Source organism: Zootoca vivipara, chromosome 7, assembly GCF_965207765.1.
Source record: "Zootoca vivipara chromosome 7, rZooViv2.hap1.1, whole genome shotgun sequence".
NCBI classification, from domain to species: domain Eukaryota; kingdom Metazoa; phylum Chordata; class Lepidosauria; order Squamata; family Lacertidae; genus Zootoca; species Zootoca vivipara.
The window spans coordinates 804,479-830,865 of record NC_142590.1 but is presented as its reverse complement, the minus strand read 5'-3'; the positions used below and the strand labels follow the sequence as shown (position 1 = coordinate 830,865).

General features: G+C 47.1%; 1 protein-coding gene and 1 long non-coding RNA gene across 2 annotated transcripts in view; one reads left to right on the top strand and one right to left on the bottom strand.

The window, feature by feature from the left end:
* The first annotated feature begins 248 nt into the window (after positions 1–248).
* LOC118078516 (cysteine-rich protein 2) overlaps positions 249–26,387 on the top strand; it is a 43,597-nt gene continuing 17,458 nt past the window's right edge. The window contains exons 1-2 of the mRNA XM_035102413.3: positions 249–309; positions 24,704–24,798. Coding sequence (XP_034958304.1) covers positions 267–309; positions 24,704–24,798 — 138 coding nt within the window. The 5' untranslated portion in view covers positions 249–266. The remainder of the gene's footprint in view (positions 310–24,703; positions 24,799–26,387) is intronic.
* Positions 5,168–26,372, bottom strand: LOC148684952 (uncharacterized). The gene is made up of 3 exons (XR_015951220.1): positions 26,191–26,372; positions 22,373–22,538; positions 5,168–6,107 (listed from the first exon to the last, which is right to left on the bottom strand). It is a non-coding gene; the product is annotated as an uncharacterized LOC148684952 (long non-coding RNA).

Here is a 26,387-nt window from a genome sequence, read left to right as displayed (position 1 = left end):
GCGGCGCCCACCGCAGCCGCCGCCCCGCCCCGCCCCGCCCCGCCCGTCCCTCCGGCTGCCCGGGCGGCGTCTGGCGTGTGAGGGGGGGGCGCCTGCTCCTCGCGCCGCCCGCCAGCGCCACGGGCTCCGCCCCCTCTCGGTCCGGGCGGAGCGCGCAGCCAATGGGCGCCGGGCGGGGGCGGAGGCGGGCGCGCGGGAGGGAGGGAGGTCGGGCGCCGGCGCCGGAGACGCTCCACTCTGCCGCTCGTCCGCCTCTAGCGCGCGCCATGGCATCCAAGTGTCCCAAGTGCGACAAGACCGTCTACTTCGGTGAGTGGCTCCTTCCTTCCTTCCTTCCTTCCTTCCTTCCTTCCTTCCTTCCTTCCTTCCTTCCTTCCTTCCTTCCTTCCTTCCTTCCTTCCTTCCTTCCTTCCTTCCTTCCTTCCTTCCTTCCTTCTGTCCCTCCCTAAGACGCGCCCGCCGGAGCGAAGATGCTGGTCGCCTCGCCTTCCCCTCGCTGCCACGCCCGGGCGCTCTGCCCATGCTCAGAGGCCATGCCCGGGCGGGGACAAAGCAATGCAAAAGAAGCCCGCGGGCGCCGCCTTGGCGAGTCTTGCGCTTAGCGGCACTGGCGCCCCTTGCCACGCCTTGGGTGGCCCCAGCGCAGGCACCCCGCCACCCACCCCGGGGACCCGGAGAGCGGCCGCCACCACCGTCCTTGTGCGTGCGCTGTCCCCGTGGCGCTCCATCGCGCGCGGCGTCTTTGCCTGCCATCCTTCCCGGCACAGCTGCGCGCCTCCGAGTTGCTCCTGCTTGGTGGGTCTCCGCGCTTCAGCTTGGCCACGCTCGCTCAATGGAGCCTCCCTCTTCAGAGGCAGTTTAGCGCGGAATATCAGGCGCTCTCGAGAAGCAGCAGGCGGCCCGCCTCGCGAATTCCCAGAATAGAGAATAGGCGGCGGCTCTTGGGAAATGGAGAGACCTGAGCCAGACCCGGCAGGGATGCTCTTATGCAACAACCAAACCTCAAGCCACTCCACTAGTCCAAATGTACTTTGCTGGAAATATTTTCTCCTTATCGAATCATTTGCTCTCGCAGGCCTCCTCCTCCAATCATTTCTCCTTGTCAAAAATTCGCTTTCCTACCCAGCGCATTCATTCCTGCCAGATTCCCTCTCCTACTGAAAGAAGAACCTTGGAGCACTCAGTTCTTATAGCACTCAGTTTGTTGCTAGGTTACCAGCTCCTCTTTTTAGCGCAGGGCTAATCATGCATATGTCCTCCTAAACAAAATGGTCAATTAAAAAGGAACAACAGCAGCCGCAGCTATCTAGCCAGCAGCCCCCCCTGGTCTGCAAGAACAGGCAGGTGGGTGTGAGAGAGAAAGTGTTGGGCGAAACCATTCGCTAAGAGCATGTCAAGTGTGTTGGGGGTTGTAGAAAAGTGGAGCCACACCCCGACTTCACCCCATCCTACTTAGCATACCATAGGCTTGCAATGAGAAGCTGCAACTGGCTCCTTCCCATTTTTTGTTGTTATTGGAAGCTGTTTATAGGTGAGAAGGCATGCAATGCAGGTGCCTGAGGTCAAGGAATCCTGCATTCTTGTTGCCAAGAGCAGGAGAGAGAGAACTGGAGCCTCAGTAGGATGCAGTGGGGCTCCCCATGCATAGACCCACACATTAATTTTGTATATTGCATGAGAGTTTGAAGATCTCATGTAGCCATCTTCCAGGCAGGACCATAGCTAGGCAAGGTGGCAAGGTGGGCCCCTGCCAGGGGCGCAGGGGATTGGGGGGCACAAAATTGGCTAAAAGTATGTCCATAAATATAAATATTGATTATTGCCTCATAAGAAATGGTTTTAAATAAAGGGTGAATTGAATGGGTGGAGGGGGGTGGGTTGGAGGAGAGGTGGAAATAAGAGCTCATTTGTCCATGGCTAGGGGGTGCCATCTGGACGGTTCTGCCAGGGGCACAATACCACCTAGCTACGGCTCTGCTTCCAGGATGATCAGAATATCATATTCTCTGCCCCAAATGTCATTAATACAGAATGAAGGTGAACAAGTGAGACCCGGGCAGTTCATGAGCCACCATGTGATGGGTTTCTGGACATCATTTTAGGGTCCTTAACTTGGCAGCTTGACTGTTTTTTTGTGTTAAATTAAGCAAGTGCTGAACACCTCAGAAAGGCAGTTTCTAAATCTTGGGTGTTGGTTTGTTTAGTTCAGTCAGTCAAAGGAGGCACTAAGAATGCAGCCAAGTCCTCTTTTACTGCCACTTTCTTGCCTTCATGACCTCTTGTTCAGCAGTAGATGGTCCAAAATGTGGGTCTGGTCCATGGGGTCATGAAGAGTCGGACATGACTAAACGACTAAACAACAAGCCACTGCATAATGGCCCAGCCAGATTCTGTTCTGCCTGGACAGCTTTTGTTCTGGGAATTGCTGTTTTAAATTAGACAGCAATTTAGGGGGACCCAAGCGCTCACCAGATCCCTTTCTAATGGAATTAGCGTGCACCATTCCCTTGTTACACCCAGTCAGGCATCAATTCCATGCTGAGGATTTGCTGCGCATTGTTCGCTTTTCCTTCCTGGAATTGGTTGAGGCTCAGTGAAGCAAATGACATCACAATGGTACCTTCCTGTTTGTTTCTGTGAAGGAGTTATGCATCAGCCAGTGTGCTTGTTTCCCTCCCACCACCTGCAAGTAAACACACAAAGGAAGACGAATTTGCTGTTTTCTATTTAAAGACATTTGTGTGGGGGTGAAAAAAACTCATTATCCCTTTCCTTGGAATCATGTTTGTGTTGGGAATAGCACATATTCTTTCTTCAGCTCTCTGGGGGAGTTCTGTTCTCTTGAGCATGATATGAGAGAGACAATCTAATAATTTTTTAATGACTCCTGTGAGAAATATGCGTGGGAAGCATTAAAGTCAGAATTGAAAACCTGTATGAATTTCTCAGGAAAGATACTTGGACCAGTTACTGGCCTAGTTTCAGCAGAACAATACTGGACCAGGAATTAGCCATGTGGTCCTCATTGCACTCCCAGCTTTGACAGAGCTTTCCTGGTTTCTTAAGTCATAGTTTCTCTGCTATCCAAATTGGGAAACTGGTCTCAGTGATCTTAGAGATGCTGTTTGATATCCTGGTTTGTTGGTAGTGCTCAGATCTCAGTTCAGATGTTTCTGGAAGGAGAGCTTTAAACAAGAAAAGCTTTGCTGAAGCTGGATGTGTGAGCAGAGGAAGATGGTGAGGTGAATAGGGAGCACACAAACATACAAGTTGTTCCTGGTACAATAAGACAGGTATCTTCAGACCCAGGACCTGCTTTTAAGCCCATGCATTTGGGGACTCATTTCTTAACCCTTTCCCTTATATTTGAATGTGACAGTTCTCCCGTTTGTGGCCCAGGCCTCCGCCTACTAATGGGTCCTCAGAAATGGTTTCTGCTGTTCCTTCTTTAGAGATATTTCCTGAAAGATTTATTCCTACATGGACTTGTGCTTTTACTAATGAAATGCATCAACAAGGTTCTATGATTCTATGCGACTATGAATTCTTATATTGTGCCTAGCTCTCACTCTTAGCTGTAGAAATCACTATTGTGTTTGGAAATACTTAGGTCATGTGTACAGTCGTACCTTGGAAGTCGAATGGAATTCATTCTGGAAGTCCGTTCAACTTCCAAAACATTTGGAAACCAAAGTGCGGCTTTTGATTGGCTGCAGGAAGCTCCTGTAGCCAATCGGAAGCTGCAGAAGCCCTGTCGGATGTTCGGCTTCCAAAAGAACGTTTGAAAACGTCGCTTCCGGGTTTTGATCGTTCAGGAGCCGATTCGTTCGGGAGCCAAGGCGTTTGAGATCTAAGGTACGACTGTACATGGTATTTTTCTACACCCGTTCCCTTGTATGTAGGCATATGTCTCCAAATGCTCCCACAATATGATGTTTCTCTTTTGAATGGGACATTGTATCCACAATTTAAAAAACCCAAAACCCCTTATTGATGGGAAAACTATTTCTAGGTTACTGCTTGCCTCTGACTCCATGGAAACTACAACAGATGTTGGATTTTCCTGTTGTTTTAAGTGAGATTAATGGTTAAAAGGGGTTCTTAAAATAATATGGGAAATGCATGCTAGTGGGAACTTTGATTTCAGCTGTGTAATTTTCCATTATCTTCTATATATATAAAAATGTAGAAGGTGCATGTTTGTATGGCCGCACCTTTCTCCACAACTGCTTGCCCGACCGCCCTCAAATTTGCCCACAACATCAAGTGCACATGTGGGAATGTCTCTATCCACTTACATTGGCCAGGTGACACACCTAGGACAGGTAGAAACCTGGATTTCTGTACAAAAAAGTGCCCCCTCCAGTGGACATCCAACAAACAACACCCAACATACTGCCAAAATCCCGCCCACTCCCCATCTACCCCACCACCCCGGGACCCATCCTGCCCCGGAGACCAGACCTCTGCCAGGGACCAGGCCACCCCAACAGTAGTCCGCTCCCCAAGGACCCCTGCCCACCACGGAGGTACCTACCCCAGAGATCCCCCCTCAGGGAACAAGTGGGCCTACAGGGGAGTTTGAAGGGGGACTCTGAGGCCCCATTTCACAGACTGAGCCACAGTGGGGCCTACAGGGGGAGTTTGAAGGGGGACTCTGAGTGCCCATTTCACAGGCTGAGCCACAGTGGGGCCTACAGGGGAGTCTGAAGGGGGACTCTGAGAGCCCATTTAGGGCCTACAGGGACTCTGAGGGCCCATTTCACAGACTAAACCACAGCAACGCGTGGCAGGGCCAGCTAGTTTATAATAAAATTAGAAATGGGAAATGACAAATTTTGGGAATGCATAGCAGTAAAAACTATTAATCAATTGAGGCTAGAAACAAAACAAAGCAAAACACGTTGGGCTCAGGTTTCTTTAGGCGGCAATCCCATACCTACTTACCTGGGAGGAAGTGTGAATGAAATAGAACTGACTGCTAAGTAGAGGAGTGTGAGTGTGCTGTGAATCTGTTAGGAAATGTGGTTGGTATGGGCTCCCTGAAGCAAGGCAGCTGACTGCAAAAGAGACCTTAAGGATCATGGGGGATTGGAGCAGTGTGCCAGTGCAACTGCTATTTTCTCCCCCAAAATATTTTTATTGACGTTTTAACATAGCAATAGCATTACACATGAAATAACTTGTCACTTTATGGTTTTTTCTATCACATTAAAGGTTAATTCTTTCCAGAAAGTACTGTGAATTGTAGGTGGGTGCATGAATTCTACAAATGGATGCCATGTAGCATAGAACAAGTCTTTTGGGTAGTGCCTCTCGTGACTCAAGAATGGCGGGTCAGTTTTTCTGACTGGACTATGTATCTGCCATAATCTGTGCAGCCATTTGTTGTATGACAGTCCACTGATGTCTAGTGGGCTGCTAGTTCTGATCTGGCTGCTGCTAGGCCAGTAATGTTTTGGTAGGAGTTGGTATACAGTCTATAATGGATGTTTGACAGGAGAGTCGTTGTTGGGAAAGGTGGCAGCTTGTGTTTGGAGATGGAGGAGGGTGGCAAATATCTCTTCCCCAAAGTGGGTGATCTTTGCACAGGTCCACCACATGCCCAGCTTGGAGCAACCTCACCAGCTGATGGGCAATAGAAGGGGAAACAAAGGGGTGTGTTGTGCCATCTAAATATTGTTTTTAGTGTCATTTACTGTGTTTTGGCCAATATAGATTTGAGCAGTGGGTTAACCCATAGCCTGTTCCATGTGTCTTCATCAACCTGGGTTTCTACAAGGCTCTACAAGATATGGATGAGCCCTTCTTTGTGCCAGTAGTTCATAAAGCTGAGAAGACATACCTTTGTGTTATTGATTAGTTTGGGTGCAAAAACATCATCTGTGAGCGCATTGCTTATGAGTGAATCACAGCACTGGGGTTGCAAAGCCTGCCTATAAAAGTTCTAATTTGTATGTATTGTAGCCAGGAGTGAGAAACTGAGTTTGGAAGCTAGTGCTTCTTTACCAGTTGGTCTCTATGGAGGATGTCCCACAGACTGCATATGCCTTTTGACTTCCCGTCCAGCTGCTATCATCTCTTCCAAGCTTTGTTTATTACAAACCCTGAAAGTTAAATGAAAAAAATTCAGGAAGATAAGTAAGTATGTAGCAAATATGTTTGTCTCTGAAAAGCCTGACAAGCTGATAAGCAACAGGTTTCTGAATGTTGGTTTTCTCTCAACTATCTTGACTGTTAGAACAAACCAATGTGTGGGTCACTTTTTGAGGAAAGGCTGGGAGCCAAACAGTGGATCTCTACCTTTTTCACAGTTTGAACTGGATGAAGGAGGAGAGATTTGAGAGAATGGAAAGTTTGTCTTGAGCCTGAATTGCACTAGTCTTGAATCTGCCATGGGTGTATTTTTTCTCCAGGATGTGAATTGCAATGACAGTTTCTGTAATCTAGGTTTCTATTGCTTGTTGTTGATGCCTCCCTGGAAAAAAAAAACAACAGAAGGAGTTTGATTTCCATTTTCTCTCTTTTGTGGACTGAGGGAGAATTATTAGCTCTCACAGTGGCTCGGGACATAACAGGGGGTTTGGCTAAAGACCTGGGAATCAAGTATGAGTGAAGTTGAACTGCCCTTGCCAACTTCTAGGTTTGCCTTGTTCCTTCTCAGTGTCTTCATTTTGCTTTAGGAACTATTTGCACCACTCCTTATTGTCCCTCAACTCATATAGTCTGATTAGGAGGATCCTATCTCTCCTTAATAAAGCAAGATATGAACAAGCCTTTTGCCTGTTAACTCAGCTCCTTCACAACTCCCTTGACAGAGTGAACAATCGGATCAGGAAAACTCTAATTAATCATAGTTAATGAACCACTTCAAATAGTAGTTTGAACTGTAGTTTAATATCCTGGCTTGTTGCAAAGCTGATGACTATAGTTTCCCAGTTTGGAGCACATGGGAAGCTCTGGTTAATGAGAGACTTTCTGGATTGTTTTATTATGCATTCACTGCACTCCATTGTCTTTCAAGACAGACAGGTGCGAACACAATAGGCAAAAGACTTGTTCTTCTTATTGTCCCATCAGGGATCCTGTTTCACATTTTTGTTCATTTTAAAAGAAATTCTGTCAAGCACATTTATGTCAAAGGATGGCTGAAAATTTACTGCTTGGGGGTGCTCTGGTGTGATGTGCCTTTTGCATTAAGAAAAGAGGGAAATGGGGGTCATTGCATAGAGTCTGTACAAGTGGAACAGAAAACAACTCTCTAGTCTGCTTATCCTGTCGAAGACGAAGGAGGAGCAGATAGAGCGCACAGTCGTATTTGCAGAGGGGAAATAACTGTCAACCCAAACTGTACCCATTTAAAGACCACCAGCTTCATTCGCACAGAAACAACAAGGTACTTGGTAGTACAGAGATAGTTGTGGTTGGAGGTGAGTTGCAAAGAGCAGGAGCTAATCACTGTATGAAAAACAGTCTGAGGCCAGCTACCTGTAATGCTGAACAAGTGTAAGATAACTTAGGTTTAATTTTTAAAAGAGAAGAGAGAAAAGTCACTTCAGGAGCAGGAATTTGCATTGGGGAAAGAGTTTTAACCGGAATGAGTTGATTTTTTAATCAAGGCAATGTAAATATTAGTTTCAAATCCCTAACAAAGATTGTTGTTTAGTCGTTTAGTCGTGTCCGACTCTTTGTGACCCCATGGACCAGAGCACGCCAGGCACTCCTGTCTTGCACTGCCTCCCGCAGTTTGGTCAAACTCATGTTCGTAGCTTCGAGAACACTGTCCAACCATCTCGTCCTCTGTTGTCCCCTTCTCCTAGTGCCCTCAATCTTTCCCAACATCAGGGTCTTTTCCAGGGAGTCTTCTCTTCTCATGAGGTGGGCAAAGTATTGGAGCCTCAGCTTCAGGATCTGTCCTTCCAGTGAGCACTCAGGGCTGATTTCCTTCAGAATGGATAGGTTTGATCTTCTAGCAGTCCATGGGACTCTCAAGAGTCTCCTCCAGCACCATAATTCAAAAGCATCAATTCTTCGGCGATCAGCCTTCTTGATGGTCCAGCTCTCACTCCCATACATCACTACTGGGAAAACCATAGCTTTAACTATACAGACCTTTGTAGGCAAGGTGATGTCGGCATGGATAAATCAAAGTTTCTCATTTTTTAGTACAGATTTCCAGAACGAGCTTGCATTGTATACAGTTTGGACCATAATTTGAGAGAAGCAAATTTGAGGAGGTGAGATCCTGAGTGTTAGAACTTACATGTCCACCTGTGCTCTCTATGGGGGTTGTGCGATCAGGCAGACTCCTGAAGAGGGTTTCTCCGAGGCTTATAGGAACAAAGTGGGTCTTCTGATTAAAATATACCTTTGCAAAAACAAGGGCTGATGGGTACTGGGCAAAAATAGTGGAAAGTGAGATGGAAATTAAATGTTTACAATGTTTGGTTCATAAATACTCTGAATTTAAGAAATGAATATTTGGTCACCCGCACTGAGAGTGTAATGAAACCTCTAACTAAAGCTCCCACCCACCAAACAGAAACTGACTAATTTAAAGACATTGGAGAATGCAGTTGCGCATTTGTAAAGCCATAAAGTAGGGCTAACCTGCAACTGCAAGGTGAGGCTTCCTTGCACTTTGACATGGAAAAGGACATTGCTTTTTGCGACTGGCAGTCAGCCTTTGCAACTAGATGGAGATGTCCAGGAGCCACCCTTGGCACCTAGCATCTCCAACTGTCTGGATGCAGTCAGCAGGTCTGCTGGCACAGCGGCAGCGAAAGACGCACATCCTTTTCTGTAGCACTACCCCTGCCAAACACCTAATTTGCTCAGCAGCGCAGCAGCAAAAGATGCATCTATTCTGCAGACCAATTCACCCAGATTATTTTTTGGTTGTTGTTGTTACGGGGCTTTCTGGTAGCAAGGCAGGAAAAAAAGGTGGGGCACCTAGACATTTTACTTTTAGACAGACCACAATCTAGGTCCCAGGAGCCCCACGGCTCCTAACATTCCTATCCCAGATCCTAACACTCAGTGTTCCCCTGCAAGGTTAGGGGCAGGAAATGATTCCCTTCCATATGATATACAGTGGTACTTCAGGTTAAGTACTTAATTGGTTCCGGAAGTCCGTACTTAACCTGAAGCGTTCTTAACCTGAAACGCACTTTCCCATTCAAAGTAATGGAAAAGTGGATTGATCCGTTCCAGACAATGAAAAACACACCCCAAAACAGCAATTTAACATGAATTTTACTGTCTAATGAGACCATTGATCCATAAAATGAAGGCAATAATCAATGTACTGTGCTATAAAATAAATAAGACAGTATTGTAGATGAAAATTATTTTTTTCTTACATGCACTGATGGGTGCTTTTATCCATTTCTGCAGTCACACAATCAACCAGTAGCTGAACTGGGCTCCACACGATCCTTAAAACAATGACAGAAGGCAGAGTCCCCCAGAAGCCCCCCAAACAAAGGAGCAAAGCAGAGACAAAGGCACAGGGCAGACTCACATAAACAAATCCCAAAATCCCTTGCAGAATCCCAAAATCTTCCACTCCCCCCCTCCCACAGGGTAGGTGGGCTTACCTGGCTAGGTGCCACCCATCTTTCTGCAGCCGTGGGGGGGGCAAGGGGTGGTAAAGGGCTTTTCGGCCCAGGCTCATCTTTGTTTTCTTAACAGCTTCACTGCTCTTGGTCTTCATTAGGTAAGTGTTTCTTACCTAACTTTGGGGCTGGGATGCGACCTGCTGGGCATCCTGAGGACATCAGGGCCTGGCTCTGGGCAGTTGTGAAGGCTTTGGAAAGCTCTCACAGCTGGAGGCCGATTGCGGAGCCTCCGCGGATGTTGGGGCTCCAGGCAGAGCTCGGAACACTCACTTCCAGGTTAAAAACATTCGTAACCCAAAAAAATGTAAGCCAAGGCCTTCATAACTCGAGGTACCACTGTAATTATCCCCTTTTACCGGTACTATAGAGGGCCTAGGTGGGAAGAACACTCTCCCCAGAGGATGTTCTTCCCACCAAACTATGGAAACCCTTTGAGGCTGCTGCTTCCCAGAACTTTCCTGGGTGACATGCTGCTGCCTACAGTTTCCTTCCTGGGCCTTGCTGCCTGCACAGTTGGGAAGGACCCCAAAACCTATATCAAAACTTCCTCTAGAGGAGCTTGGAACAGGCTCTCTGTTCTGGAGCTGAGCCCGCCAGCCACCACATGCCTGCCAATGCATACGCCCAGCCAGCTGCTGTGTAGCAGCAGGGGAAAGAATGACGTCCATGGAACTGCCACCTCTTTGGAAATGCATGCATTGGATATGGTCGAGCTTAATCCCGTGTGTGGAATTAACAACTGCATATAGATACTCCTGGTCCTTGGCTATGTCCCAGATGCTGGCTTCCCCCCTTCCTTTCCCACTAAATTGCCTGCTGTGTCTTCCAGCCAGGAAGGCAGGGAAGTTGGAAGAAATGAAGCAGACTGTCATCTTTTTACTTTCTGAACTGTTGCATTCCGTACAGTAGGAAACATTTCTCTGCTTCATGACCAGCCCACTTTCCTCTCTGGAAAGAACACTGGGCTTCTGTCCTGGCTTCTGGCAGGCTGTCTCTGGGGCTTCATGTTGTCGCTGCTTCCTGCACTGGCTGCTTGTTAGAGGCCGAGTTTTGCTTTACGGACTGGATTTTGTTTCCTACGTTCCCTTTATGAGCAGCTCAGCAAGTTGGACTGATTGCAGTCTGGTTTCTTCCTTTTTGCTTTCCTTTTTTATAGCACACCATCACTTCTTCCCTTAGTTTGCTCCATTGATTTTGGGTGACAAAAACATTAGCAGTTTCTCAGATACTTAAAATGAAGTGCTCTGTGAAAGCTTGTGGTGCTTGTGGTTTAAGATGCTATGGGACTTTTTGTTTTGGCTGCAACATGGGTAACGTGGCTAATTGTACAGGAATTTGTACTGCTGAAAATTGTCCAGTACCACAGTGAATAGCAAGCTTGGTGTGGAGTATGAAGAGAGCAAGTAGAAGCATTTTTAGATTTTCCCCTAAGATTTTTTTTGTGAAGCTCCAGAGATTACATAATCATCATGATCTGGTTTAGGCTTAAGCATATAGTGAACATTTGAAGGGGGTGATATCATGTGCATGGAACAGCAAGTGCCTGGGAGCTTTCATTTGAAAGGGCTTTTTCATTTGAGTGCTTTTTCTCTGGATTTGCCATCTTTTGTTTACTTACTTACTATGGAGCAGCTACATGATTTTCAGAGTAAACCTTCAGCATTTCCCCCCATCAATTCGTAGCTATATTTGTGATAAAGTGCAGCTGCAAGACAAAGATGGGCTTTTTACTTCCAATGCTTTGCAGGACTCGGAGGAAACGGCCTTATTCCAAGTCAGACCTTTGATCCCGGTAGCTCAGTATTGTTGACTTTTAGTCCAAGGTTTCAGGTGGGTGTCTTTCTGGTATTCTCCCACCCAGCTATGGCCCTTCCCCACTATTTAACTATTGAAAATAAAAATAAAAATAGAGCACATGAGTAATTTTAAGATCTCCCCCTGCAGGAAGAAAAAGTGTCATCAGGGAAATTTCAAGGGGTAAATCGGAAGTACAGTATTCATCACAAATCCCTAGCCCAGATCAATAACATAGGCTGAATTTGCAAACAGAAGCCTTTCACTTAGCAACACAATGGATCTTTGCAAAATGTCTACTTGTGAGTAGACCCTATAGAAAGAGCATGGTTATGGAGAAGGGCATCTTTGTTGGGCAATCTAGAAATCTATGTAGGACTGTGTGGACCACCTTTTAATCCCATCAGCTGTGCTGAAGGGCATGAAGGGAGAAGCACCTTCTGCTTGTCTTTACTTTCCTGGGATGAGCCATGAAGAGCCAGTTCTCCTGACCAGTTGCTGGGAATCCTTCGTGGGGAGAGTGCAGCTCCGGATTATGGCCTTGTGAAAACAGGAGGCTGCACTAGATGGGCCTTTGGTCTGAGCCAACGGGGATTTTCTCATGCTCTTAATTTAAACCTTTGGAAAAAGTGCTCCCTGAACCTCACTGCTACATCCTGCAAAGAATGGATGAGAAGGTGAAGAAACCATGCCCCTCTTTTCTCATAGTTTATTTATTTATTTATTTTTACAAAAGAGTTCCTTCTTAAGCCCAGCTCCTTGCAGCAAACAAAGAGAAGGATGAAGAAGAAGGGAGAGGTGGCTTCTGTTTCGCAAGTTGGACTTCAGAAGGAAGTGCCCTCAATGTCTCATTGCTCCTGCCTTCTATGAAATCCTGAAGAGACTGAGAAGCAATGGCCCCCTTTCCAAGAGAGAAATTTGTCCTTCTCACATGTAGTTTTTCGCACTTCCCAGTTGGGCTTGGCAGTGCGGTGCTGCTTCTGCAAAACCCAGAACAAGGGTTCTAAGCATGTGGTTCGTGTCCCATGAAGTGGAGGGTTAATAGCAGCCATGACTAATGAAGCAGGAGTGATGATGTGTGACTGTGGACACTCCTGCAGCACTACTAGGGCACAATCTATATGTGGGCAGCAGCAAGCATATTCTCCTGTAAATATGTAATTATAACTTAGAAGAACCCTGGGCCCTGCAGTCTTTCTAAACAGCAAACACCTTCCCGTGGGGAGAGAGGGAGCCGTAAGTGGCAGGCAGCCATCAGCCCTGCCATCCTAATCAACTTGTCTGGACTCTGTCACAAGCGGCTTCTCCTCACTCACTTGGCCACAGTGTCAATGGCTGGATTGATAGCAAAAGGCTTTTATCACACTGGTATGTCCAACCTCTGGACAGTTTCATCCAGCAGCTTCATTTGGCATCCCAGAGGTGATAGCACTGATCCTTTCAGGACATTTCCAAAGTAGCACAGAAACTTGGCCAACATGGTCTGTGTGGGCAACTCAACTTTTAAAAATCTGCTTCTTGCAAGATTCCACAAGCAGTTTGCCAGAATTTGCCACCCTAAAGTATTAAAAACTGCTGAGAGTTCTAAAGAGCATAATACAATAATGATTTATGGATCTGTGAGATTTGTGAGAGAACATAACATAGCGGATAATTTGTGAGACTGCAGCCGCCTCCCTCCCTGCCACTTTCATGGGCCCATTTACAACCAACTGCCCACAGAGTGTGAAAGTAATATGTACATATCAGCAGGGCCGTCTTAAGCCCCTCCGGCGCCGTGGTGCAAAGGTCCCTCCGGCGCCCCCCCTTTCCCAGAATTACTGACCTTTTGGGGAAGGATGGGATCCGGACGAGGCAGCCGGGCAGGCAAGCAGAGCCGCCACCCCCGGAAGCCTCCCCTAGCAGCTCCCGCGAGCCCCTCCCGGGCCGGGAAACTGCACCAGCTGCATCTGCTATATAATTAGAGCGAGCAGCGCAGGTGTGACAGCGGCAGCCCCTCCTCCGAGGCCCCAGCAGGAGAGCAGCTTCCTCGCTCGGCCCCCTCGGGCCTGCTGGAGCGCTGAGCAGCACTTTGCCCGGCCCAGCATGGCGGAGGCGCCCTCCAGGCATTGCTGCTCCGTGCCGCCTCACCACTGGGGGAACCGCTGCTGCCACTGCTGCCCAGAGCGGGCGCGGCGTTGTGGCCACCAGGTGCCGTGGAGGCAGAGGATGACAGCGCCGCCACTGCCGCCAGTAAGGAATGCGGCGGCAGTGGCCTCAGGACCCCCTGAGCCGGGAGCACTTCCCCGGCCCACAGCACGTCCAGCAGGAGGAGGAGCAGCCCCAGCCCCAGCCGCTGCAACGGCACCTAGAGCCACCTGGCGAGGGCGCACAGCCCTTGAGCTTCCTCTCCTCTCCTCCTCCTGAAGCAGAATCAGCGAGAATCCTGCCTAGGGTGAGGCAGGCGCATGGTGCCACTCTAGGCAGGAGTCTGGCTGATTCTGCTTCAAGAGGAGGAGAGGAGAGGAAGCTCAAGGGCTGCACGTTACTGCTGCCGTGGGGGGGGGCAGCACTGCTCCCAGAGACCAGCCGTTCGGTGCCCCTTCTGCGCCGCTGGTGGCCAGACGCCCTGGCGCCTTGCGCCACCCGGCCCGGGCCTAGAGACGGCCCTGCATATCAGCATGTTTGCATTGAGAAGTACAATGCCTATGGACATAAAGATTGTGTTTGTCTGCAATAGCGACTAGCTAATTGATAGGCCTCTACTCCAGGAACTCTTCCTTTAAGAACATCTAAGCTAGTGGTGATAACTAGTTTAGATGTATTCAAGTCTCCAGGGCCAGATGAACTACATCCAAGAGTATTAAAAGAACTGGCAGAGGTGATTTCAGAACCACTGGAAATAATATTTGAAAATTCCTGGAGAACAGGCGAAGTTCCAGCAGACTGGAGGAGGGCAAATGTTGTCCCTACCGGTATTTTCAAAAAGGGGGAAAGAGAGGACCCAAACAATTACCGCCCAGTCAGCCTGACATCAATACCAGGAAAGATTCTAGAGCAGATCATTAAGCAAACGGTCTGTGAGCACCTACCGGTAGAAAGGATCACTGTGATCACTAAAAGTCAGCATGGGTTTCTGAAAAATAAGTCACGTCAGACTAATCTGATCTCATTTTTTGACAGAATTACAAGCCTGGTAGATGAAGGGAACGCTGTGGATGTAGCCTATCTTGATTTCAGCAAGGCCTTTGACAAGGTGCCCCATGATATTTTTGTAAAGAAGCTGGTAAAATGCAGGCTAGACAATGCTACCATTCAGTGGATTAAACATCTTTATCAATGACTTGGATGATGGGCTTGATGGCATCCTGAGCAAGTTTGCATATGACACCAAATTGGGAGGGGTGGCTAATACCCCAGAGGACAGGATCACACTTCAAAATGACCTTAACAGATTAGACAACTGGGCCAAAGCAAACAAGATGAATTTTAACAGGGAGAAATGTAAAGTACTACAATTGGGCAAAATAAATAAATAAATGAAAGGCACAAATACAGGATGGGTGACACCTGGCTTGAGAGCAGTACATGTGAAAAGGAGCTAGGAGTCTTGGTAGACCACAAACTTGACATGAGTCAACAGTGTGATGCAGCAGCTCAGAAAGCCAGTGCAATTCTGGGCTGCATCAATAGCATCTAGGGGAAGTAATAGTACCACTGTATTCTGCTCTGGTCAGACCTCACCTGGAGTACTGTGTCCAGGTGATATGATAGCCATGTTCAAATATATAAAAGGATGTCATATAGAGGAGGGAGAAAGATTGTTTTCTGCTGCTCCAGAGAAGCAGACATGGAGCAATGGATTCAAATTACAAGAAAGAAGATTCCACCTAAACATTAGGAAGAACTTCCTGACAGTAAGAGCTGTTTGACAGTGGGATTTGCTGCCAAGGAGTGTGGTGGAGTCTCCTTCTTTGGAGGTCTTTAAGCAGAGGCTTGACAGCCATCTGTCAGGAATGCTTTGATGGTGTTTCCTGCTTGGCAGGGGTTTGGACTCTATGGCCCTTGTGGTCTCTTCCAACTCTATGATTCTATACTTCTTGGGGAAGTGACTTCCCAAAGGAATTGGGTTCCTTGGGTGCTTCTTCACTGAATGACCTTGCTTTCTATCTCTATTCCTGGGTAAGAAGCTGGAAGTAGACTGGGAAGCATCTGAACGTGTCAGTAGAAAATCTCCCTCCGTTTGGATTCCTGCAGAGGGTGGTGTCTTTGTCTCCCCCTGGGCAGCAGGCCTTTCTGAGGAGGAAGAGCTGCAAGTCTGATTCATTTCCTCTTGTGCTTCAGTGCTTTCACTGTCATACTATTGAGGACAAGTTGAACTGCCAAGGAATTAGAAAGAGACTAGGCAGGGTATGGAAGAAATGGGACCTGCAGGTCTAGAGAGCCAGTGTGGTGCAGTGGTTAAGAGCGGTGGACTTGTAATCTTCCCTGCTCCTCCGCATGCAGCTGCTGGGTGACCTTGGGCTAGTCACACTTCTCTGAAGCCTCTCAGCCCCACTCACCTCACAGAGGGTTTGTTGTGGGGAGGAAGGGAAAGGAGAATGTTAGCCACTTTGAGACTCCTTCGGCTAGTGATAAAGCGGGATATCAAATCCAACTCCTCCTCCTCCTCCTCCTCCTCCTCCTCCTCCTCCTCCTCCTCCTCCTCTTCTAGTTTACAGCCAGAAAAGCACCTGGTGTCTCAGCTTTTGAGAGGAGTTGAATAGTGGACCTTAGCACTGTTTCTTCTGCTCCTGCTACCAAGATCTGCCTACTAGTGCAGTGGCTAGCTAACCCCATGCAATTGTGCCATGGGGTTGAAATCTGGTGTTTTCATTCCAAGGCTCAAAATTCAAACATATAGCCAGCACGTGTAGAGACAAAGTCAGAAAAGCTAAAGCATAGAATGAACTCAGGCTCGCTAGAGAGGTTAAAAGAAATAAAAAGGGCTTTTATGGGTATGTCCGTAGCAAAAGGAAAAACAAGGAAACAGTGGGGTCACTCAGAGGAGAAGATGGTGAAATGCAAACAGGGGACAGAGAAAGGGCAGAACTCCTCAATGCCTTCTTTGCCTCAGTCTTCTCCAAGAAAGAAAACAACGCCCGACCTGAAGAATATGGAGCAGATGATTCAGCAGGTGAAATACAGCCCAGAACAAGTAAGGAGGTAGTACAAGAATACTTGGCTAGTTTAGATGTATTCAAGTCTCCAGGGCCAGATGAACTACATCCAAGAGTATTAAAAGAACTGGCAGAGGTGATTTCAGAACCACTGGCAATAATCTTTGAAAATTCCTGGAGAACAGGCGAAGTTCCAGCAGACTGGAGGAGGGCAAATGTTGTCCCTATTTTCAAAAAGGGGAAAAGAGAGGACCCAAACAATTACCGCCCAGTCAGCCTGACATCAATACCAGGAAAGATTCTAGAGCAGATCATTAAGCAAACAGTCTGTGAGCACCTAGAAAGAAACTCTGTGATCACTAAAAGTCAGCATGGGTTCCTGAAAAATAAGTCATGTCAGACTAATCTGATCTCATTTTTTGACAGAATTACAAGCCTGGTAGATGAAGGGAACGCTGTGGATGTAGCCTATCTTGATTTCAGCAAGGCCTTTGACAAGGTGCCCCATGATATTCTTGTAAAGAAGCTGGTAAAATGTGGGCTAGACAATGCTACCATTCAGTGGATTTGTAGCTGGCTTACTGACCGAACCCAAAGGGTGCTCATCAATGGCTCCTCCTCATCCTGGAGAGTGGTGACTAGTGGGGTGCCACAGGGTTCTGTCTTGGGCCCAGTCTTGTTCAACATCTTTATCAATGACTTGGATGATGGGCTTGAGGGCATCCTGAGCAAGTTTGCAGATGACACCAAATTGGGAGGGGTGGCTAACACCCCAGAGGACAGGATCACACTTCAGAATGACCTTAACAGATTAGACAACTGGGCCAAAGCAAACAAGATGAATTTTAACAAGGAGAAATGTAAAGTACTACACTTGGGCAAAAAAAATGAAAGGCACAAATACAGGATGGGAGACACCTGGCTTGAGAGCAGTACATGTGAAAAGGATCTAGGAGTCTTGGTAGACCACAAACTTGGCATGAGTCAGCAGTGTGATGCAGCAGCTAAAAAAGCCAATGTAATTCTGGGCTGCATCAATAGGAGTATAGCATCTAGATCAAGGGAAGTAATAGTACCACTGTATTCTGCTCTGGTCAGACCTCACCTGGAGTACTGTGTCCAGTTCTGGGCACCACAGTTCAAGAAGGATACTGATAAGCTGGAACGTGTCCAGAAGAGGGCAACCAAAATGGTCAAAGGCCTGGAAACGATGCCTTATGAGGAACGGCTTAGGGAGCTGGGTATGTTTAGCCTGGAGAAGAGAAGGTTAAGGGGTGATATGATAACCATGTTCAAATATATAAAAGGATGTCATATAGAGGAGGGAGAAAGGTTGTTTTCTGCTGCTCCAGAGAAGCGGACACGGAGCAACGGATTCAAACTACAAGAAAGAAAATTCCACCTAAACATTAGGAAGAACTTCCTGACAGTAAGAGCTGTTCGGCAGTGGAATTTGCTGCCAAGGAGTGTGGTGGAGTCTCCTTCTTTGGAGGTCTTTAAGCAGAGGCTTGACAGCCATCTGTCAGGAATGCTTTGATAGTGTTTCCTGCTTGGCAGGGGGTTGGACTGGATGGCCCTTGTGGTCTCTTCCAACTCTATGATTCTATGATTCTATGAATGGCTTGTCCCTATTTTTCTAGGGCATGTGGATTTCTTAGCCACCAAAAGTTGTAGTCACCCTGGACTACATGTTGGCCACAGCTTTTGGTATGTGAGAGCAAAGGCCACATGCGCAGGGGCATACCCAGGATCAAAACTAGGGGGGCCAAGGGGCGGGGCCAAGGCACAGGAGGGAAGGGAAGGGAGGAAGCGCACACGGCGGGGCGGGGGAGGAGGCGGGGGAGGAGCCGGAGTGTGGTGGCTGCCGAGGGAGGGGGCCGGCGGTGGCAGCAGTAGCAGCAGTAGGGGGCCAATGCAATTTTACAGCAGTATTTGAGATGCTATGTCAATCAGAGGCAAAATGATTGGGTGGATCGATTGCCCTTGGCTGAGTTCGTGTATAAGAATGTGGTACATGTGTCCACAGGAACCGCACCCTTTAAGGCCAATTATGGGCGGGATCCGAGAGCCTTTCCAGGTTCCAGGGGGAGGTTTGAGGAGGAGGCTCCTGCAGCAGAGGATTGGGCAGGAGAAATGGAGGCAGTACATCAGCAACTCAAGGAGAACCTGGAACAGGCCAAGGAAGCCTATAAGAGGGGGGTGGGGTGGACAGGCATAGGAGGCCAGGGGAAACCATCAAGGAGGGTGACCTGGTGTGGCTGTCGTCCACAGGGAGGTGCAAAAAGGTGACGCCCAGAAGGCTGGGCCCCTTTAGGGTGTTGCAGCAGATCAACCCAGTAGTGTTCAAGCGGCAGTTACCTGAGTACATGAGAATACACCCAGTGTTTCACAGGTCCCTGATCTCCCCATATAGAGGACACGGGTTCCAAAGAGGGGAAACGGGAGGGCCTCCCCCACCCGACATAGTGGAGGGGGCATTGGACAACAAGGCAACTGAGATTCTGGACTCCAGATGAGGGAAGGAGGGTTTGGAATACCTGGTCGCGTGGGAGGGGGCTCCATCATCAGACAATGCCTGGGTGCCAACAGAAAATGTGGAGGAGGGGTACTTAGTAGAGGAGTTTCATGCACTGTTCCCAGAGAGACCCAAACCTCCCAGCATGTGGGTGGGGGAGGTTTTTGCACCCACGGATGACGAAGAAGTCTTCAAAGGGTTTCCAGCCAGCGAGGAGGGGGGCAGTGAGGAGGAATGGGAAGAGGAACCACGGGAATGTCAAATGTGGGGATGGGAAGTGGTGTTTGCGGACACTGATGAGGGGGAAGGTTCTTTCAGAGGGTTTCCCGAGAGTTCACAGGAAGAAACGGACTGGCAGCAAGTGTTTGCCATGACAGACTTGGACGACATTTCGTTTGAGGGATTTCCACCCTCGCCCATCCAACAGCCCGCCTCGGGAGGGAAGGGGGGGCCTGAGGGGGGTGGATGTCAGGGGATCTCAGGACAGGGAGCCTCCGCCCATCTTCCACACCAGCACCTTGACCAGTGAGAGCAGCAGCAGCAGTGGGTCAGGCGGGGGAAATGAGGAAGTTAGCGGGATGGAGCAGTTAAGGCTCAGCGATGGAGGAGAGTCCTGACCAACAGGTGGAGGGGAGCAGGCAGCCACTTCCGTCGCCTGATTTAAGGCGCGCGCCGAAACCTAAGGTCGAGGGGGCGGGAGGCGTTTTGGGGTTCCCAAGCTCTTATGCTGGACACGTAACAGAAGGCGTAACTCCCGGATTCTGCGAGTGACTGAGAGGTCATGGTTTTTGCTATCTCTGCACTGTAAATACTATGCAGAATAAAACTCTTAAAGACAGAGCAGACTCGGACGTTGTTACTCAAGAGTAACCACAACAACACCCTTACAGCAACTAACTGTGTTTCATCTCTTGGCATTAACATACTTAGATAGTTAATAGATTTGTAACAAACCTGAAATTGTTATTCCTTGAATGAGTGTGCAAACTGAGAGCAACTGTAAGTGTATCTCACCTGAGCTTCCCAACATGGCTTGCTATCATGGCATTCGTAAACACAGAATAGTTGCTTCATCACAAAAGCAAAGTGACTCTGAAAGCTCAAGAGGTTCAGACACCATGTAACCCAAGCTCAGAACCTCAGGCAGATTACTTTGGTGCTGGTATCCTGACAGGGAGAAGAAAAAAAACACCCTGATAGCACATTTAGCACCATCCTCTTGCTGACACTCAACAGCAATAGCCACGGGCATCTCCCATATCAGCAGCAGAGAACGTGTCCAGCCAGTGTACCCCAAGCACCAACCGGGCAGGGGGAGAGAACACAACAAAGCAGCAGCTGCCATCTCAGTTACTCTTAGAACTGAAGTCCTCCCTGACACTGTGTGGATCAGGTATCTGCCTTTTAATATTTTAGGCTATTTTCAAATTAGAGCATACAGTACATGGTTGGGCTTTCCAGCTTGACTGCAACATTATCAGCTGGCAGGGAGCGCACTAAAACTCTCTCTTGTGCATAGGATAACAGGTGAAATTAAACCTTCCTTCCTGGCCCATTTGCCTCACATCAAACACCAGAGGCAGAACCGCAAGCACAGGAGAAGACGCATGTGCATGGGCGTACCCAGCGCGGGGCAGGGGGGCAGCTGCCCCCCTAGAAGCAGGGCCGGCACACAAGAGCGGCAGGGCTGGTGGGCGTAGGTGGAGGCAGAGCACAGCCCAGCAGAGCGCGAGTTCGGCGTTCCCACGCGCCGCGCCGTGCCCTCCCTCCAGCTTCCCGTCGCACCCTCCGGCAAGGCCAAGCGCGGCGGGGAACCAGAGAGTGCGGCGGGAAGCTGGAGGGCACGGCGTGGCGGGCGGGAACGCCGAACTCGCGCTCTGCTGGGCTGTGTGACGTGTCACGGCAAAGAATATAAACAAGAGAAAAAATGTATATTCCTACTTCTTAGCCCTCTATTTCTCAGCAAATAGGACTAAATTCTATAATAATCTTGGTTCTTAGACTTCCCCATTTTATCTCTCCATTAAACTCAGATAAAAGATAAACAAAATATAAGACATGACATATACTTCTAATATTCTAACTCTATTTATCATAATATCATATTTTTAAACTATTTTGTTGCTATCACTTTTCCTTATAAGACGAGAGCTATTCTATTGCAAAGGCTGTTTTGGTGTTGCACTGCTTTTTTAGATAATACAAAAAACTGTTGCATTCCTCAGTGAATCTGTTTCTCGGGTTGTCTTTTACTTTTTCTGACAGGTAAGCCAATTCCGTATATTCTAAGATTTTGTAAAACCATTCTTTTTTGCTAGGTGTTATTGCATTTTTCCAATGAGACACTATCAATGTTCTTGCAGCAGCAGAAGCATATAGATTTTTTTTGTCTTTTTAATTTTTTTTTGGTCATTTTTAAATTTTTGCAACTTTATCACATTCCCACCAGATGTGATACCAACTTCCCACCTCCTCGCATCTCCAGCATAGGTTACTTGCGTTCTTATACATTTTCGAGAGTTTATACAGGGTAATGTGCCATCTATAGAACATTTTTATTAAGTTTTCTTTAATAGAGTTACATGTAGTGAAATTCCAGCTCATTTTCCATAGGCTTTCCCACCTTGTCGTTGTTATATTATGGCCTATGTCTTGTGCCCAGTGTATCATTGAGGATTTAGTTTGTTCTTCCATCACTGTCCAATCTAGCAATAACTGATAAGCCTTTGAGAGAGTTTTTTCCTTGGAATTTATCACTTCCATTTCAAATTTTGACTGCTCTTTCTCAAATCCTATTTTAATGTCAATTTTGTATCTCTCAAGGAGTTGGTGGTATGTAAACCAGTCATTTACTATTTTCTTCAGGTTTTCTTTAAGAGTTTTATTGTGCATAGTATTTACAGTGCAGAGATACCAAAAACCATGACCTCTCAGTCACTCACAGAGTCCGGGAATGGACGCCTCCTGTTACACATCCAGCATAAGAGCTTGGGAACCCCAAAACGCCGCCCCCAACCTTACGTTTCGGCGCGCGCCTTAAATCAGGTGACGGAAGTGGCTGCCTGCTCCCCTCCACCTGTTGGTCAGGGTTCTCCTCCATCGCTGAGCCTTAACTGCTCCATCCCGCTAACTTCATTTCCCCCACCTGACCCGCTGCTGCTGCTGCTCTCACTGGTCAAGGTGCTGGTGTGGAGGATGGGCGGAGGCTCCCTGTCCTGAGGCCCCCTGACAGTTACAATTCATATGACTAAATTAATAAAAGAGGTTTATTCAGATATTGATAGGTAGGAGTCATTGAACCTTACCCTTTGAGTGAATGCTCTCAAAATGAATATTATTCCCAGATTCATTTATATCTTGATAGGACTTCCAGTTTTTATATCTGGGTCATATTTTCAAAGGATAAACTCATTGTTCAGGACATGCCTTTAGGGCTCAGCAACACCAAGAATATCCTTGCAGAGAATGCACCTACAAATTAAAGAAGGCGGTTTCAAAATCCCAAATTTGGAATTATATAATTATGCTTACCTACTGTCAAGTACTAAATATTGGAATTCCACTGTTGGCCGTAATTTTCCCATGTGGGCAACCCTAGAATATATGTACATAGCACCTTTGGTTGGTTGGACAATACTAGGATTGAAATATTTGAAATGTCAGGGGACTCTGGAAACAATTAAATCACAGAAGAATATGGAATACATTGGCTAATAAAAACAAATTTGTTTCATTTTTATATGCTAAACTTACCATGTGTGGGAACCCTACACTAAGAATTGCAAAAAATAAAATAAAATGGTGATATGGAAAAATTGGATGGAAGCAGGTGTACTCAGTACATTGGACCAACTGATAGATGAGGAAGATAAATTTTATGCTTTTGCTGTTTTAAGACAAAAATATCACCTATCAGATGCAGCCAATGGCAATATCTTCAATTACAACATCTCCTAACAAGTATGTTTGAGCCATCAGCCCTTTCAGCTTCCGAGACACCTGAGATATTGGAGCAATTGGACAGTTTATTCAAAAATAAAAAAGCCAGCAATTACTTTTTATAGATATCTATTAACAATACACAAGTTCAATATGCAGACTGTACTTTGGGCGCTTTCCTTCCCTGGGGCTGGAAGAGGGCGGAGATCACCTCCTCTCCATCCCTCCCTCTTCGGGAAAGCTGCAAGGCCCAGTGAGCTCTAAATTTTGGGAAAGGGAGGGGGCGGCGGAGGGATCTTTGCGCCACGGTGCTGGATGTGCTTAAGACTACCCTGAAAGTGGTGCTTCAGGTTAAGAACGGACCTCCGGAACGAATTAAGTTCTTAACCAGAGATACCACTGTATGGGAATATTATATATTGCTTCCCCTCTCCAAATTCTCACTTTTATATGTTTGTTGTTGTTGTTGTTTTTCTCCCTCTCACTTTTCCTTCTTTTTTCTGTATCACTATATTTCTTTTGATTGAAATCACCTTAATAAAATATAAATATTTAAAAAGTTGCTCCCAGTTCCAGTAACCACATGGAAGCAGCTTAAGGCTTAGTATAACTGTTCTGGACATAGATATATACAGCTTGTCAGCTTTTACAGATACAGATATCTATATCTTTGTACAATTACAAAGTATCTCCATTGCTCCAAATAAACTCCAGCAATGCTTGACAACTAACACCAACAGACGGATGACTCATAGACTAACAAACATTACTGAACTGACATACATTAATCACAGATATAGTTGAGGCACTGGGCTGTTACCATAGCAACTAGAATGGCTAATTTTGCACATCCATGGGGTGATTTACACTTATGAAGGAAAGCAACCCCTTCTCATGTCCAGTTATTCCAACAAGGCATCGCAAGCAAAAGCAATGTAAGAATCTCCAAAAAGGAAGGGGTTGAACTTGAAAACAGAGAGATTCTTTTCAGTGATCTAGGATTCACCCCAATATCTTAACTGACTTGAACACAAACCTGAATTCCACCTCTGCAAGTCAAATACTGGTTTAACAGTGAATGAGGTTCTTTTGGTCTTGAGGTACTTCAGTCCCCAAGAGAGAAAGGCAGAAAGGGGGTGCATACTGTATTATTATTTCTGAGACACTATTGCAGCAGCAGCAGCAGAAGGAAAAAGAGCAGATAGAGGGTTCTTGAACTGGTACAGTGGTATCTCTGGTTACGAACTTAATTTGTTCCGGAGGTCCATTCTTAACCTGAAACCGTTCTTAACCAGAGGTACTACTTTACCTAATGGAGCCTCCTGCTGCCGCCGCACCGTGGTTTCTGTTCTCATCCTGGGTCAAAGTTGTTAACCCGAGGTACTACTTCTGGGTTGGTGGGGTCTGTAACCCGATGTGTTCCTAACCCAAGGTACCACTGTAATTTCTGTCTATTTTTCAACTTCCCATCCACTGGGACAGCATCCGGCCAGAGCATTGCGCCTCCCTCCCACTAAGCCAAACAGAAGCTTCCTGGGCTTTGGGAAGAAGGCACAGGGCTCTGATTTAGGGAAAGAGAAAGGTCTCAGAATTGCGTTCTGGAGCTCTGGGTGTGGTGTTTGGCATGGGGAGCTAGTTTGTAGGCATCTGGAAGTTCGTATTTTGATTACATGTTTTCTTGTTTCTCTGCTGTGCAGCTGAGAAAGTAACTTCCTTGGGAAAGGACTGGCACAAGTTCTGTTTGAAATGTGAGCGCTGCAACAAGACCCTGACTCCTGGTGGGCATGCTGAGGTAAGAGTCCCATTGGGGCAGTTTCTGGGAGCACGTGCCTTTGATCTGTTAGCCAATAGCCTCTCTTCTGAATTCTGCCCTATGCTCCATTAGCTAACAAAGTGTTTTGGGGCAATTGTAGTGTCATGCAGGATAGGCTGTCCAGCTCTTCACTGTCACAATTACCCAGAGGAACAATTGGGGCAGCACTTCCCAGTCTGTGAGGCTCCAGCGCAGGAGTCTCCAGTTCACAGGCTTGTGTGGGGTTTGTTACATATTAAGATGGGCTTCCAATTTCACTTTACACAAGTGATAGTTCATCAGGAGTATCTTTTCAGTGGCAGAACAAGAAACAGGAATGACGATTTAGAAAGGAAAGAAATGATTCTACCTAATTCTGTGTTGCCTGAAAGCAAAAGCTTTGCATTTTTATATAAGTTTCTGTGCCATTTCAGATAAGTTTGTGAAATGATGTATGCCTATCTTTCCCCCTTTCTGTCTGCACATGTAATTACTCCATTTGTATCTGGAGGGTGGTTGTTCTTGTTCCTTTTAAAAACCAAATAAGGAAGTTAAATTATACCTTAGACAATACATTGATTAATTACAAAAATATTTCTACCTTGAACACTGTATCCATACATGGGGATACCAGGGCAGTTCACAAATCCAGTATAAACAATAAAATCATCAAAATAATTAAAACACCTTAATCAGCAGCAGCAATAACGAAATCAGCAGCAGCAATAACAAAAGTTAGAGCAGCCATAGACAATAGCAGTTAAAGTGCCAGGCAAAACAAATGCATTGGCCTCCAATGGCACCTTCTGCAGTCTGGGTGCAATTGAGAAGTGCGTGGGCACAGAGCAGAACAGAGGCACGGGGTGCAATAAGCCTCATCCCACAAGCATGGTTCACCATGGTTTGCTTTATTGAGGGCAGAGTAAAGACAGAAAACCCTGAGAGTGGCTGGCTATACAGGAGGGAAGCAGGATGTTGTACTGTATAGTCCTTGGGCTTCCTCCATTGCATGGGGCCCCAGGCGCTGCCCAGCCAGCTCCCTCCCTCAAGGCTGCTGTTGCTGCTCCAGAGTGCTTGGCATATGCTCCTAAGCCTAGACTTTGAGTCATTGTAAATTGTTGGAAGGTGACTTCTATTCTTTCTTTCCACTTTGGAACCAGACATTGTTGTTGCTTCAGCCCTTCTGCTCCTGGCCTAGGGGTGCCTTGCCTCGGTCAGCTCAAGCAAACACCGTTTATTCCCCAATTAATGTTGTAGAGAGAATAGAAGAAAAGTGTATCTGGGTACTATATAAAGTGTGTCCACCTACCACAAGAGAGCTGTAGGTAGGAATCGTCTGGTTTGAAGGCATGAGGTTCCCCCATTATGTGAAATCTGAGAAAAGTGACTCACCCCAGAAACACTTTCTCTCTCAAGGTGTGTCTTGGCCAGCACACTTGAGAGCTCTGCCAGGGAGTTGGGAAGGTTCCCTCCTGACTGAACCACGTCCCACACTTGGAGGAGTCACATCCAGCAATTTCCTTTCCGTGCTTCATGTGGTGGGTGAGGGAAGCAGTGGGCTGTCTCAGTCTTCATAGTGCTCAAAAACG